The sequence below is a fragment of the Montipora capricornis genome, chromosome 13, assembly GCF_036669925.1.
Source record: "Montipora capricornis isolate CH-2021 chromosome 13, ASM3666992v2, whole genome shotgun sequence".
Classification (NCBI taxonomy): domain Eukaryota; kingdom Metazoa; phylum Cnidaria; class Anthozoa; order Scleractinia; family Acroporidae; genus Montipora; species Montipora capricornis.
The window spans coordinates 7,030,086-7,046,968 of record NC_090895.1 but is presented as its reverse complement, the minus strand read 5'-3'; the positions used below and the strand labels follow the sequence as shown (position 1 = coordinate 7,046,968).

The following is a 16,883-nucleotide window of genomic DNA, read 5'->3' as shown; positions in this document are numbered from 1 at the left end:
AATGCACGTTAAATTTGTCTTCAATCCTTTAATGCGGTTTTTGACAAAGGAGAAAGGGAGCACCTCCGGGTAACTCGCAGTTGCTGCCGTGCCACTTTAAAACATTAGAGGAGCCAGAGAACTTGATGTAAGCACAGAATTTATAGCGTTGCGGCTCACCGTCGGCCCATCCGTTATAACGACTGCTATTTGTCTCCTCTACTGATGTATCGTCAACCCAAAGCCACTTGTCTGGAGGGGCTACCTTCATACCAAGCCAAACCTCACGTATTTCCGTATACGTCTTCATCAGGTTAGCAATAAAGGTGTTTTCCTGATCCGATTTAATTATTGGCAGGTCTGCTAACATTTCCTGGCATTTTTTTTGAGCATCAATCATTACTTTGGGTTGAACCTTAAGCAGTTTATAGCAATATTTGTCACTTGCCCTCCAGTCTTTAGTACAACCTAAAAACGTAATACGAGCAAACAAAAATTGTCATAACATTAATGATGACACAACGGTACCATAAAGTTGTTGAGTGAAGACTGCAAAAAATCGGATTATCATTCTGCTCTAGTGGTACCTTAACAACATCATCCTCATCGTCACCTGCAACTTAATTATCGTAAAAAAGGAGTCGCCTGCACCTTGTAACAATCACTTAATGTATCTGCATGATGGGTTTCTTCTTAGTTCTAAGTTATTGGAAGCATTAGGGAATGAAATCTTGCCTGAGCAGTTTCGTCCGTCTCCAACATATCCTTCCTTACATGTGCAGTTATATGAACCAATTGTGTTGTTGCACATGGCGACCTGGCTGCAGTTATGCTTTCCTGTTGAACATTCATCGATATCTGGGAACACATCCAACAAATTAAAATTAGTAAAATCTCCTTTTACTTTCAATTAGCAATAAGTCACTGTCCACGAAATCGTTAGACATTGTATTTTGTACCCCTGACCAAGCTTTTCACATTTAATTAATCTTTCTCTGAACGCAATTTATGCGGGAAGATTATATCGGTATTTTTCGTGTAATATCCACTACTTAGAAAACCCGAAAGGAAAAGCTCAACTTGCATTAAGAATGGTAAACATCATTGCTTGCTTTTATACACCACACAGGTGGTGCTTTCTACGTGTACTGACTGGCTTGATCTGAAGAAGGAAGGTAGTATTATTCGCATGACTTCGAGCAGCCGAATGGTATATACTAAAATAAATGCTAACTGCAGTGGCTGGATATTTTCCTCTACCTGGGTGAATAATTGTTGAATAGTGTGCAATACAGGTCCTTATCTGTACACGTTTTTCCTTCCCCGGTGTATCCGGCCTTACATGTGCAGATGAACGAACCGTCTCTATCGCGTTCCAAACTAAAATGTGGCGTTCCAATTTGGGGAAATTCGGAACAGTATTGGTATTTGTAGCTGAAAAAGTTAGTGTTTCTGAAGGGTTTTGGCAAATTGTGAGGAGAAAAGTAAGAGTTCCGATGAGACCACGAGGAAGAATACAACCAATTTTCCAATTGCGTGAAATTGTACAATTTCATGCAAAAGAGATTGCGCATCCACCGTGCTTGGTTCAGAATTTCTGATCCCTCATCACGACATGGGCAAAAAGGGCTAGAATTTCTGATTCCCTATCACGACACAGTACAAAAACGGCTATCTGTTCGTGGTTGTAAAAGGATTCAGAATTTCTGTTCCCCTCAAGCAGGTAACAGCATACAGTCTTTTTATGGTTGTAAAGGGGATTCAGTATTCAACGTGTTCCAAACTTAAATGGGTTTTCCAAAATGACTAATTTCCGATAAATTAGTGAATATTCCTGCGAGTCCACAAGGTGTTTATCGAGAATCCTTTACATCAAACAACAACCCAACCGGTTAAGTAAGGAATGCCTTTATTTGACGGTGATAATTTTGCAGTCAGTTAAAAGTGTCACCAGTAGTTCTGAAGGTGCTGTGATATGCAGAAACCCGGCCCACAGTGGAATCTATGGAAATCTGCAAGCACACAAAAATGTAACTAAAGAAGAGAAAACGGACTAATAGGGACGCAGAAACTCTGCACCTTCTTTTTACCTAAAAATCCAAGTATTATATTTACTCAATTCCAGGTGGCATGCAGAAATTTCTGCACCCGATGAAATCCGAAAAAAAAAAAACACAAAAACTTGACCGCGAGAGCAGTGACTAACTTATCTAGCATGCAGAAATTCTGCAAGAGGTGAAATCCGTGAAAATCTATCACAACCTAACTGCACATTCATAAGGCATAAATTCTGCATTCATCTTGTTCAATGGTTAGAATGCTGAATTTACGTTCTAAGCCGGAAAAAAATTGAAAGCCCTAAGAATCCGTAAAAATAAGCGGGGAAAATTGGACTGCTCATTTCGCAATTCTAATACAATACCAAATTCTGCATAGAATATGCTAAGATATACCGAATTCATCTAAGTTGCGTTCCGCACACAGTAAAGTGAGAATGTTTATAATCAAATGTAAACTCTGCAAGAAGCAGTGACTCCATGATCATACACCTTATTCCAAAATGGCGGTCGCTCGGAATGATCTGGGGAAAGCAGCGCGGAAACGAGGCATCGAGGGCCGGCGGCAAATTCATTCTGTGTTTACGTATGGTAATTGTGTGCGATCATGCCTCAAAATTGCTGTGTTCCACACTGCACCAGGAAAAAGTATGAGGAAAATGACGTCAAAATCTCTTTTCATTAGTTTCCAGAAGAGGAAGGTGTGTTCAAGCAATGGATTGTTGGAATACGAAGAGACATCGGGGCAAATTTTCAAGTGACAAAAATCTCGAGAGTTTGCTCTCGCCAGTTTAAGCCATCGGATTATGTCCGTTCGCTTGCAGGTCGTAAGAAACATTAAAAACTACTGCTGTTCCATCCGTGTTTCCTTGGAAGAACAGTTCGCCAGTAAAAAGAAGAACACCAAAGCACAGAAGTCCGGTCAAGAAAAACAGCGCTAAGCGACAACAGCAATTCCACCGATCCCACACGTGTACCATCTCCTGCAGCTTCCCGGAAAAACCAGGAGTAAAAGACCACTTCGAAAGACCACTTCGTGATTTGGAAAGTGAAAATGCTAAGCTTAATGAAAAAATAAGACAACTCACAATGGAAGTTGATCACCTATCTGCTAAGAAGAATTAGTTGCAAGGGAAGGTATTTAGCATTGACAGATTTACGAAATCAGACAAAGATTTGTCATTTTATACCGGATTTCCTAATGCTTGCGCCTTGGAAAGTATTCTTCAGTACTTAAATCCTGGGAAAGATGGTGAAAACATAAACTATTGGCATTCCCCCTCAAATGATGTAACAAATATGAATCAGAAAAGTGATGAGGATGCCCCTTAACAAGGAAGGCCAAGAAAACTGAGCCGAAGGGAGGAATTTTTTTTAACCAGTCTGTGTCGTCTAAGACAGGGCTTTAAAGAGGAGCATTTGTGTCATTACTGGGTTGTCAGTATGGCAATCCCAGTCGGAAAATGCGTTTCATTTGTCTGCTTTCTTTTTTGTTTTTTTTTCTCCGTGTCGGTAAAAGTCTTGCCTGTCACTCCCCTGCTAAGTGGTGTCTTTGTGCATAGAGCCTTCTGCGCGTATTTTCTTAGGATCGAGAGAGCAGTGGAAATGCATATATTTCTCTGGTGGACACAATAGAATGATTAACTTAACCTGCAATGGCGTCGAAAGTCATGTAACGCGAATGGCGTTTTAGTGGATCTGTAAACAAAATATACCCTTATGGAGTTCAATAATGGAACGTCAGTTGGATAAACAAGACAGGCGGTGAAATACAAATACCTGGAATCATAAAAGCGACGAGTATTGGACTTCGACAACAATCTATCGCCCGTCGAGCCGAAATCAAAGTGAGCTGTATTTCTAATATTTTACCAAGTGTGTTGTTATGTAGAACACTGAAACCAACTGAGAAATTCTCTGGTAACTTATGGGTTCAACAAAGACAGAGAACGAATCAAACACCTTAAGTGGATCGATGATCTCTGTTGCCTGGCTATCGGCATTTATTTGTACTCAACTCTGCACAGTCTTCAGGCAAAAGAATAGTTGGTAATGTGACAGCCAAGAATTATTTGAAAGAAAGCTTGCCGTCTATTTTGTGCTCATTATTCAAGGAAAAGGTTCTTCATGGAAACGGTTTGATCCTGAAATTTATGCAATTGTGTATGATAATTTGACCGAAATTGCTTCCCCTCGAATTCATTTGGAGCGTGCAATCAATGAGATAAAGAACTTCCACATATGGGACAGTGTAGTGCCATTTACTCTGTTTAGTGTTGTCAATGAAATGTGGTGTGTGTGTGTGCTTTTTTGTACAATTTTCAAAATAGCATGTGTATTGTTTGCTTGCATACAGCGTAGTTAAAGTATGATTGGAAATTGACTATTTGATTTCAATGAATCACACCTTACCCTGTTTAAATTAGTACTTCTCTTTATTGTTATTCTCAGCCTTTTTAATCACTCCATGAACAGCAATTACAGTAAATAGACTGCAATTTTTTTTCAAAAAGGATTGGTAGTCAGAAGGAAAGGAATGTATGGAAATAGCCCTCAAAAATAAATTAGCTGACGTTTAAACTTGCAACTTTTGGGAGTGTTATTTCTCGTTTGCTCTTTCCTGGGCTGTAACTAAGGGCAAGCGGCCAGGGATGTTCCCTGGCTTCTATGCGCGTGATCCGCGCATACTTTGAGAGGAAACAAAAGGAAAAGTAAATAAAATATTATTAGAGAAGCTCCTAGCTTTTCAATTTCCGACCTAATAACCAGCAACTTGTAACCTTAGAGACAGCCCTGGGTTTCTTAGACCGAAAACAATACTCTTGTGATCTATTTTAATTGCAAGAAAAGAACCCTATGTTTCAGTTGATCCTTGTTAAAGTTGACCAACTTTTAAGGAATGCAGGGCTGAGGTTGAAGTAATGATAAGTTAACCTATTTTCCAGCAACACTTATAATAAAATATATGTTGTTTAAGTGCAGCCACTGGGAAAAAATGCTTAAAGTGATAGTCGCAGAGTTTTTCACAAAGTCCATTCCAGTGTTCTTGATCAAACGTGATCCTCTCGACACTTAGTCCTTTGCTTGTATACAGAATGAAATCGCACCACTGTGCTCCTGTTAGTCTCAATTTGGGCTTTCCATCCTCACTTTCTAAAAAAAAAGGCAGAATCCTCACAGGCATCAAGGGGGGAGACATTACACTTTGAGTAGGGGCATTGACTTCTCCAATCCCAAAGTTGTCTTTACAGCTTAGGTCAACTACTTTGGCACTACAAACCTACTGATTCACACAGTTATTTGTTGTATTCATCGTCACATCCATCACATGTCAAGAACTCCATTCCTTATTCTCAATTTCTTAGACTTCGACGTCTATGTAGTGATGACTCCGATTTTTCCAGCAAATCAGAGGAGATGTGCCAGTTCTTCGAAAAACGTGGCTATCCTGTCTCTGTGGTCAAAGCGGGCCATCATCGCGCCCAACAATTTGATCGACAGTCATCATTACAAACGTCACAAACGGATAAGAATGACAGAATTCCATTCACCCTCACTTTCCATCCTCATAATCACGCAGTCAAAAGCATCATTCTTAGTAATTTTAAATTACTCCAAAATGATCCCGAGACTGGTAGAATCTTTTCGCAACCTCCACTTATTTCATTCAAAGGCGACAAAAACGTAGGCAACTTTTTAGTTAGAAGCGCGCTCAAAACTAACGAGCAACCCGGCACTTTCAAATGTGCGCGCTCACGATGCAAAACTTGTCTTTTCATTGTTAACACTAGCAAGATATCGGGACCTAAGCGATCTGTTAAGATCACCGATCGTTTCACATGTACCTCCGCAAATGTCATTTATTGCATAACCTGTACGTTATGCAATAAATTATACATTGGTGAGACAGGTAGACGACTAGGTGACCGATTCCGCGAACACCTTCGTGATGTTGAGAAGAATGACAAGGATGCATCTAAGCCAGTCGCTCGCCATTTTAATCTGCCTAACCACTCCAAAAAACACATGGCTATCTGCGTCCTTTCCCTACATCTAGGTACGACGGAAAGCCGCAAGAATCTAGAACAAAAATTCATCTTTCAAATCGGCACCCTTAATCCTCACGGTATTAACGAACGCTTTTCATTTAACTAATATATTCCTATTTTTCACGTTGCCATGTTACCACCAATAGCGTAGCTCCTACTCTACTACAAAAACTACACGTAACCCATAATCCCTCGATTCGTTCTGACGAAGGGCTAACGCCCTCTGTACGGTGGCCACTTTACATTATCAACCCCGTTGATAAAACCAAATTTTTGTATACTTTGGCATCAGGTGAGCAACCTAATTTTGGGATTTTAGGGGAAACAAAGAGACCACTCTTGATTACTTTAACAGGCTTTCCCATCTTTCGCATATATTTTTCATACTCTTTTAAAGAAATTGGCTAATATTTTTTACCATGTTCCACAGCAGCTGATGTGAGTTTCTTTTGTGCTAAAAGATCTTTTACCTACTTGCCATGGTTTCTTTGTCTTCGACCAATTTTACCAAAGTTGGATGCTGTAAATCTTAGGCCCTGTTCAGACGCCGATCTTTTTATGAGCCGAACCAAATTCCTTGAATTAAGTACATGAAAAGATCGGCGTCTGAATCAATTTGGAACGGCTATTTCAATTTGGAACGGCTCACCCGTTCTTCCCGCCTGGCTTAGCCGGGAATTTCGCCTTTGGAACGCCTTTGGAACGGCTTTGATTCAGACGCCGTACTTTTCATGTGCCGATCCTAATGCATAAATTATTATAATGTATTTCGCAAGCAGTTTACCTCATAAAGCAAGCGTACTGGAGCTTGTATACGTCACTCGCTGAAAATGGCGACGTGGAGAGCTACTTATGCTTGTCAAAGTAACATCAGCGAAGATGATATGTGTAGTTCGTGTTTTTCTAACACAAAAGCAACAGCATGAGAAGGCTAACATTTAACAGCTGCTGCCTTCTTGCAAACATAAAATGCAATCCGTTCTGCTTTTTTTTTCTTCGAATTACCGCTTTCTTCCACATGGCACGTAAAATAAACATCGATTTTGGGCGACGGATTTGTAGGTTAGCAGCATCCGCCATGTTTATTTACTACTCCTGAAAACTGCTGACCATTTTCACTGGCTTTACTGGAACTGTATTAGGAACGGCCAAAAAGAACGGCGTCTGAATCAACAGATGTACTTTTGTTAATTTGGGTCGGTCCAAATTCGAAGTGAGTTCGGCTCATGAAAAGATCGGCGTCTGAACCGGACCTAAGTTTTCTTTCCCTCTTCCATTCCACACAATCTGCCTGATCTTGGGTTTTCTTCTCCAGAGAATTAGCCTGGATGACATCTACCTTCAACTTGTTCAGCAGCTCCCTTTCTTTGTCATTTAAATTCTCCGGTAAATTCAAACAACCATTCCAGTCATCCAGTGGCAAAGAAGGATTTCGTGGGAGTTCTTTTGCCATGCAGCGTTTTACCTCTTCAAACCCTGAACTCATAAAGCAGAAATTAGACTCTGTAAAAGACAGTTAGTAGGACCCAAATGAACCAACTGGACACTGACCAAATCGAGTATCTATTTCAGGCGAAGTGTCTATGTTTGCTGTATCAACCACCTGAGATATACCCAGTTTTAGAGTTGTGATGCTTAAGAGATTGAACAAGGTTTTGGAGGCTTTCAATGTTGTCAATGGGTGCCCTCCTTGCTTCATTTAAAAGGCAGACTACTCCATTTCTCTTTCCTTTGTCAGTAGTGGATGGGTTAGACACAGCCACTTCCATAACAGGCTGTACATGGATGCCATCGAGGCGTGATCGGTGCCAATTTTGCAGGGCAGATGTGCAAGCTGTTGCCGGGTTTTCGTCTTCTTCGTGTTTCAGGTCACGAACATCTTTACAGTCGTAAAGGGAGTACTTACACACTTTTAGCACAAGGGCCAGAATATGGTTACAAAATCCCGATTTTCCTGCGGCACAAAGCCGGTCCGCAGAATGCATATTTAACTTCCCCAGAAGAAATACAGAACGCTAGTTTTAAGTCGTACGGATCTCCGCGAGCTTTAAAGCTATGAAAACACTTCGCGCGGTAATAAAAATATCTCTGATCGTGGGCAGTTTGAATGTCGTGCAAATATTCGTCCTCCAGAAATGCTTTGGCTTTACGAAGTCCTGTTGGCAACGAGTGCTGTTCACTGGTTTGCTTTTTTTCCAAAACTCGCAATGTGGCTATCTATTTGAGCACCCGTAAAGAAAGGACTCTTGTCGAGTTTTGTGCCCCATCCATTTACTGATGATGACATGTTTGTTGTCTCGTGTTCGGCATCCCTGTGTACTTAAACCGGTTGAAAAGCAGCAGTATCATGGTTAAGCCGTTGTCTTTTTCGCCTAGTACAGATGACATTTTCGTACGGGTCGACCAGAAGATGATCTGCTTTGGCACGCAAATATTCATTTACGCTGAAAAAGAATGAATAGAATGAGGCACTTGACCTTAGGGTCCTTAGCGACGACAAATTACGACGTAAAACAAATGTATCACTCACCTCTCACAAAGTTGTGCTTTGGTGATTAAACCTTTACAAGAATCACCACGACACTTTAACCAAAACTGAAGCTCACTATTTTTTAAGAGATTCGGATCCCTTCCGTTGAAAGAACTGCTTGGAATGTCTTCCTCTTTAAAAAATGATGGATCGCACTCGAAGGACGCCATAGCTGTTGTGTTTGACTTGGCCATCGATGCCTCGTTTCCGCGCTACTCTCCTAAGATCATGCTGGGTTACGCCCATTTTGAAATTAGGCGTATTGCTTCGATATAATCTAGTTTTCTATTTACTGAAATTTTATCCATATTCTCGGTTTTCACATGACGTCACGACCGCCATGTTGGTGCCCTGAACAAAGAAAAGGCGGCCATGTTGGTGCCCCGACCAAATCCTCCGGGACTTTAACTCTATTATTATGCAAACGCTTCCTTTTGTTTTCGTTAAAAAACATGGCTGTTGATCACGTGAGTGAAAACCAGCAATAAAATATTATTCATAATGAAAATGTGTAAAACACTTGGACTTTTCGGGTGGTCATGAAAGGACAAAAATAACAGGATCTTTGTTCGCGGGACGTTTTTCCAGTATTTCTACGGTCTGAAACGGATTCCTCGAACTAATATCGTGGCTTGATCTAACTGAGTTAAGTTCGTTTAATCATCATCAGAAGATCAATCTTGACTCTGTGGAAACAAAATAAGTAAATTTGCATAAATGGGTTGGTGACACCGAGAGCGCTTTTCCTTTACGTTACAGTTTACGTGTCAAGTCGAAGGCGCATGATGAGCTTGTTGCTCTATGATTCGATCGTCCGTCGTATTCGGTAGCGGCATTGTTTGAAGAACGAGGCATAAAACAATACAGGCCATTCATATGCAAATAAATGGCCAGGACTCAGTTTAGCTACATGGCCGGTAACCGGTCAAGGCGTTGAAAACACTAAACGACCGGCAGTCCGATGTATTTATTTTTTCAATTGTGAAATCGAAGAATCCCAGTCAATCCAAACCATCGTATGTCGATTAGGAAAGATCAAGCGATCCTGAAATGATTACAGATCTCAAGTCCTGCACTTGGTTTATGCTGGCTCAGAGGACGAACCATAATTTGTGACACTTGAGATTTCATCCAGGTCGAATTCCGTACAAGGTGCTAAAAACACTAAATGAGCGGCAGTCCGAAAGTGTCAAGGAATGGTTTCGTCCTCTGAGCCCAGCATAAACCAAGCGCTGGACTTGAGATCTCTAAATCATTTCAAGATCGCTTGACCTTTCTCAACCGACATACGATGGTTTGGATTGAGTGATATTCTTCGATTTGACAATTAAAAAATATATATATATAGGACTGCCGGTTACTTAGTACCGTATTTGTAAACCTTGACCAGTTACCGGCCATATAGCCACAACGCTTTGTTTTTTGCTTCGCTTTCTTGAGATCGTTAACGGAGACAAATGGACTTTGTTTACTGGTTACGTTCGCTCTGCAGACTCGAGGCACGTTTTACTCCAATTGAAACTACAAAAGGCTCACCGTTACACTAATGTAAAAGGGAACAGAGGCCCTAATTGATACCATAGAAGTCGCAATTTAATTTGGCTGATTTTGATAAACATTCACCGTTTCAACTTGTACTGAATTTCTAAATGCCAAAGTTTGCAGCTTGATAACAAAGAGAGAGCCTCCAATACGGCTGCCATTAGTAATAGAAAGAAATTCGATGTTCTTACCCATTGATTGGGCAGCCAAAATGTACAGCAAAACGTGAATGACGTAGCTTAAATATCATTGGATAACATTTACAGTTCACATTTTAGCCTTGCGATTGGTTAATATCAATTTAAACCTTTCAAACAGTTTCCGATAAACATTCGCTTCTGCCTGGTGAGCATCCACTGGATTTTTCACTACATATCTCAGTGAATTTCGATGCGTTTGATGCTTGCTCGGAGTTACTTCCAAAATGGGCCTCTGGACTCAAAAAAGCTCGGTTGCAATGCGCAAAGGAATATACTTCCATAACCTGCTCATTATAAACGATATTGACGAATATGTAGTAATAGGCAACAGTAGGTTCGGTTGTTATGGTTAGGGTTACTCACTGACGAAGTCACAAACGTTTCGCCCAGGTCAGACCTTTCATTTTAAGTAATTCATTCCGTAATTCTTAAGGACTGATTTGTTTTCGCGATTGATTGTTTTTCATTTTAAATGTACATATAACTGGTGCTTGCAAGACTTCAATCATTCTTGATTTTCCTAACCAGAAATAGATCAGTTTGATTTACCCGTATTTTTCTTAACGAATTTCTTCTATTCTGTTCCGTATATTATCAATAGAGTGAAGCGCACCAGTCTTTAAAATATTTCTTCATTTCGAAGAAAATAGTATGGATATCTGGGTGATGAGTGATATTTGTTTTAGCTGAGACTGCTCTGTATCTTTCCTGCTTGCTTTTTAAAAACCGGAACCGCAATGAGTCATTTATTGTCAATTGCAGGTTGAAGAGTGAATTTTCACATATTGAGTTAAACAATAGGAAAGCCACCGAAACCCGGAGAAGGTACAAGAAAAATTTCAACCGACCCCCTTTGATGGGTCGATCGAAGAAAACTTAAAATGATCCTGTCAAATTACTTTATTTGGCATCAAATAGCTCTTTGCAAAGAAATCTTCTTGTTAAGATGAAAATTTAATCCTTTAGGCTAGAGCTGATGCTGTGTTTTTAACAGAATATTTACATCTTATTCGATGGTTTAACATATAATACGCGCGGATATTTTGCGAGTTGCGTAGGAAAAATACGAGCAATGAGCAAAATGTCCGCGAGTATTATATGTTACACCATAGAATAAGAGATTTATTATTCCAATACAAAAAAGGTGTTATTTTGCTTCAACTTTATTTGGTAAGGGGTTTTCTAAAAAAAAAAAATGCATCAACTGTTCTTCAGGGAGCGTGCGAACGATGTAAACATTACAAAAAGCCAGTCAAAGATCTTTATTTGATGGGATTAACAAAATGACGAGTGACAAACGATGACAAGCTAAATTCTCAGGTCTTGCATCTTGTTGAAAACAACTTCTTTCATTGAAAAACTCCCGTTCTGTCCGTATTTGCTCTGTTCTAAACCGGTCAAACCGGGACACTATAGTGTATTACCGTCTCATATTTTGTGCATTCTCTTGACCAAATATGGTAAAATGGCGTAATAGTGGAATAATAAAGTGCTGTATCATCATGTCCGCCTTCCGTACTTTCAATAATTGTTGGATAGGACTTTCTTATTCAAATACTTATCCCAACTAGAACTTGTGTGACAAATTTGGTAAAATTTCCAGAGTTTATTTAAATTGTAATAGTCTGCATGTATCATATAGGCAAACAAAGTAACCGTTTATGTGTATAATCTCCGTGTCCTTTTTCTTTTAGGCAAATGCATTTATTACACCTTTTTTTGTGTGGAAGATAGGCAATATGGATTTGCTAATCGCGCGTGTGATAAACGCCCTCCATTTGTTCCTTTGCTTTGTAGTTAAATAGTTAATAAAGCAGATAATTTTATTGAAAATTTTGCAAGAAAAAGTGCTAATGAAGCGATTGTGCTGAATTTTTAGACGCCCTTTACATGGAATTATCACATTGACCCACTGGAAAGTAGCAGCTGCAAATTATAGAGGAGCTCTGCGCGCGGAGCAGCATTGTTAAGAAAATATGGTAACCCATCCGTGCGAGAAATCTTGGTTTTATAGCCATGACGTCATCAAAGTCAAGCATCGGAGGGATATAAACTTAAAGCTCAGTGTTTATTTTTAATTTGTTTAGAGCTGCTTTTTACTCTGCATTGCAATTTTTGGCATATCTTTAGAAGCTCTGATAAGGTTGCATGATGCCTGGAGGACCTATGTCCAGAACAGAAACGAAAGGAGAGCGAAAGAGAACGACAAAGACAAAACAGAATACCAGTAATAGCTTATACTTAGCGGAAGAATTTACTCCACAGATTCTTTCCTTTGGCACTAAACCGTTTGTTATCTTTACGGATGCGTTATTTAAAGTGCATGCGAATTTTTTTGTTCAGGAATGAAAATCGAATTTTTATTGTCAACTGGAACTAAATAACAATTATGTGTACTCTTTTGGTTAGAATGCGAGCGAACAAGTGCTTTTTAATCCGTTTGCCCGACTAGTTTTCGTTGTGCCTCGACAGTGACAAGAAAATTTTGCAATGAGTTCTCGTAAACTTAGAGGGAAATCTCACTAGCTTGTGTTTTCAGAAGTTTGTTTAAAGCACCCAAACGTTATTTAAGTGTTGGAACAGATCGCGTTCGAAGTTCGTCCTTTCTTGGTTGCATTGCCGTATTTTGCCGATTCTTGTACCAAGCCGACATGGCGTGTTTCAATGAAATACATCAAAATGTGAATGATCTTGTTTTCAGAGATAAAGTGGAATAAATTACATCAGTAAAACTCTTCTTTGACCTTGAACTGACAAAGTTGTTTTTATGGCTTCTAATTTTAGCGTGATTCCTATTCGCTTGCTATTGACATCCAGTTGACTCTGAAATTTCTTTTTTTTTCCTTTTCCATTCGCTCGCTGTGTTCATGGGGTTATCAGAAATCCTGAATCCTCTCTTGTGTTTTCCCTTTGTTTTTTATTTTATTAGCTTTGCCTTTATGATACCAAAAACAAAAACAAAAACAAAACAAACATACAGACAATATATACAAAACTATGGCAGGGACATCGCAACAGCTGAGTAGCCAATTACTGCGGGCCCAGGAATAAATGTATGTAAAAAAAGGAAAAAAAAAAAAACACTTTACATGCAGCACATTTTTGGTACATCTAGAAATCTTGTGGAGTTGCATTTCAAGCAGATGGTTTTAAAAGTTCGAGGATTGTCCAGACTGTAGTTCATTTTGACAGCACGAGAGTAGTAGTCATAAAGAAAAGATTTGAAACTAGTAAGAGTAGCATTAGCTAAGTCCATTCTGCCAGCGAGTAGGTTCCACATTCTGGTTGTTCTAATAAAAAAAGATTTCTGATATGTTGTAGTTTTCCATCTCTTGGGGACAAAGATAGGAAAGCTAGTAGCGGATGCTCGAGTCGCTCTAGCGTTTTCGCGCACTACGGGAACAACGTATGGGTTAATGTGGACCAGATTATGCGTAGCCTTGTAATAATAACCATGCCAGAAGTTCATGCCAATAACATACGGGGGATCAGAAATTCTGAATCCCCTCTTGTTTTTTCGTTGGGGATCAGAAATTCTGATTCCTCTCCTGTGTTCATGGGGGGATCAGAAATTCTGAATGCTCTTCAGTGTTTTCGTGGGGGATCAGAAATTCTGAATCCTTTTCTGTGTTCATGGGGGGATCAGAAATTCTGAATCCTCTCACGTTTTCTATGGGGAAAACTCTCGAGGCACGAAATTCAGAAGTTCATTTGGCTTCTCATTCGTGGCTCAGACATTAGAATGGTGTCGGGCAAAGAATAGGACGTTCCTTGGAAAAATTTTGTGATTCCTTGCAATCAGAGAAACTTTCCCTGCGAGTTTTAGCACAATTTTAAGATTTAGAGTAAACTACAAAAACTCTCGTTCGAATTAAGAGGTGATTATAAATTTCTTGGAAGCTTCACATTTCATTTTCTGCCAATTGTACACTCATTTCCAACGAAGCTTCAAACCCTGTTTTCCGAGACAGGTCTTCGTCTTTCTCTTACGTAGCCCCCCTCCCCCCTATTCAATGTTGGAAGGTAAGTCAACAATTTTCCACTGAAACCATTCAGTTTTGCACAACATTGAAGGAGGGGGGAGGGGAGAGAAGCAATAAAGACTTCAAAAGTGCTAACCTTCCCAACAGTTTTGTCTAGGATTGTAGGTTTTACAGAAAGGACGATCTCCAATGTAAAAACTATAACGTTGATTTTTTTGCTATGTGAGTCAAGCGATTGTATTAACCATTAAAGCAAACTTGGTTTACGACATGGGGACGGCAGAGAACTCATAGAACTTTGGCCCCTGACTAGATTATCGTAGTTTGGGATCAATCGCAAGATAAAATTAATAAACGGTTTGAGCCCAGGAGTCACATCATATCATAGTCTTGGGAGGTTTGCTAACAACTCAAGAAGTTAGTAGAGCACTCGACTATCATCTCCTGCTACTCTTACGCTTCTTTTCTCCTGCGTGCAACCATAACTCTATAGTTCACGCTTAACCGTTTACTATTTGTTAATAGCTGCATGGGTCTTGTTAATTACCAGTAATAACAACACAAATACTTCCAGAAATACACATAATTAGGCGCAAACTGAGAAGAGTCATGAAGAGTCCCCAGCTTGCTCTTCTCCCAAACTTTATCATTATTCTTTTTAAGAAGTTAAGGCAATTGCTTCCCAAAATTACCCCTGAATTCTGCTCGTCAAGTACACATAAACAGCAGGATCTACTGTTAACTGAAAGTAACGCAAATGCTTGGACTTAAAGGGGACGCTTCGCGTTGGATATCGAATTTGGACGTGTTTCTACTTTTTGTGCATTCGTGGGCCAGCCAAAGAGGATGGGATAAATTTGACTGTTACTGTTTTAAATAAAGAAATACAATTTCTTGTAAACGAAAAGAGTAAATGACACAAAGAACGACGACTAACCTGAGCATGTTCGTCCGTCTCCAACATATCCTTCCTTACAAGTGCAGTTATATGAACCAAAGGTGTTGTTGCACACGGCCACATGGCTGCAGTTGTGTTCTCCTGTTGAACACTCATCGATATCTGGGAACACAGCCAACAAATCAACAAAATATCTTTTTACTTTCCCACACAAAAGTCAAAAATTTCGAGGCAAATGAAAGGTACAGACGATAGTAACTGAAGAGAGAAAAGCACATATGCTTCTCTCTCTTTAGTTACATATCTAATTACTTTCAATTGGCAATAAGTCATTGTCCGCGAAATCTATAGATACTCTATTTTGTTCTCGTGTTCGAACTTTTTCACCTTAATTTAATCGTAACTGTTACAAAATACTAGAATGTGATTAGTTATCAACAGTCCTGATTACAGCATCAATATAGGGCAGTTTGTAATTGTACACCTTGTAATCGGACAGTTGTACGTGTCGTCAAGCGCGCGCTAGTTGTACTTGATCATATATCATTTATCATTTTTTTTCAGAGCTATTAAAAAAACCACTATTAAAGAAAAGTTGAAAAGATCAATTTATAAAATAAATTTTCACCGTCATCTTCTCCTATTTTCTATTATTTTGATAATAGGCCTCGCGCGTATTTTGAAATAACTCGCGCGATTACTCCTTGAATTTTACTCCACTCAGTCCTATTACCATTACTAATAATAGTCTTTCGCTGAACACAATATTTTGCGGGTTGATAACTGGAGAGGTCATAATAATATTTTTCATGTGATATTCAGTCTTTAGAAATTAAAAAGCAAAAGAAAAACGTCAACTTGCATCAAGAATGGTAAGCGTTATTGCTTGCTTTTATACATCATACATTCGGTCAATGGGTGCTTTCTACTTGTTCTGATTGGTTAGCTCTGAAGTGATAAGGAAGTATTCGCCACCGAGCAGTCGAATGGTATATATTCTTGCCTGAGCAGTTTCGTCCGTCTCCAACATATCCTTTCTTACAAGTGCAGTTATATGAACCATTTGTGTTGTTGCACACGGCAACCTGGCTGCAGTTATACTTTCCTGTTGAGCACTCATCGATATCTGGGAACACATCCAACAAATTATAATTAGTAAAATATCCTTTTACTTTCAATTGGCAATAATTCACTGTCCACGAAATCGTTAGACTCTGTATTTTGTACTCGTGTTCAAGCTTTTTCCCCTTTAATTAGAGTTTCTCTGAGCGCAATTTGTGCGGGTATATTTAGAAAACCCGAAAAAAAAAAAAACGTCAACTTGCATCAAGAATGGCAAACATCATTGCTTGCTTTTTATACACCACACATTCGCTCAATTGGTGCTTTCTACGTATTCTGATTGATTATCTCGGAAGTGATAAGAGAGTATCATTCGCCATCGAGCAGCCGAATGGTAAATAATCTTGCCTGAGCAGTTTCGGCCATCTCCAGCATATCCTTTCTTACAAGTGCAGTTATATGAACCAAAGGTGTTGTTGCACACGGCGACATGGCTGCAGTTGTGGTTACCTGTTGAACACTCATTGATATCTGGGAACACAGCCAACAAATTAGTAAAGTCACTTCTTTCTTTCAATTGGCA

General features: G+C 39.5%; 1 protein-coding gene across 6 annotated transcripts in view; it reads right to left on the bottom strand.

Annotated features, from left to right (window-relative positions):
• The window catches only part of LOC138029767 (protein kinase C-binding protein NELL2-like), a 60,108-nt gene that overhangs the window by 153 nt on the left and 43,072 nt on the right, over nt 1-16,883 (bottom strand). For 5 of the 6 annotated variants that reach the window (XM_068877589.1, XM_068877588.1, XM_068877590.1 and 2 more), the window contains exons 4-8: nt 16,709-16,831; nt 16,242-16,364; nt 15,278-15,400; nt 715-837; nt 1-447 (exon numbers count right to left, since the gene is read on the bottom strand). The exon at nt 1-447 is cut by the window's left edge and continues 153 nt beyond it. In XM_068877589.1, the coding sequence (XP_068733690.1) occupies nt 29-447; nt 715-837; nt 15,278-15,400; nt 16,242-16,364; nt 16,709-16,831 (911 nt within the window). In that variant the 3' untranslated portion in view covers nt 1-28. The remainder of the gene's footprint in view (nt 448-714; nt 838-15,277; nt 15,401-16,241; nt 16,365-16,708; nt 16,832-16,883) is intronic. The other variant, XM_068877592.1, reaches the window with a different exon arrangement.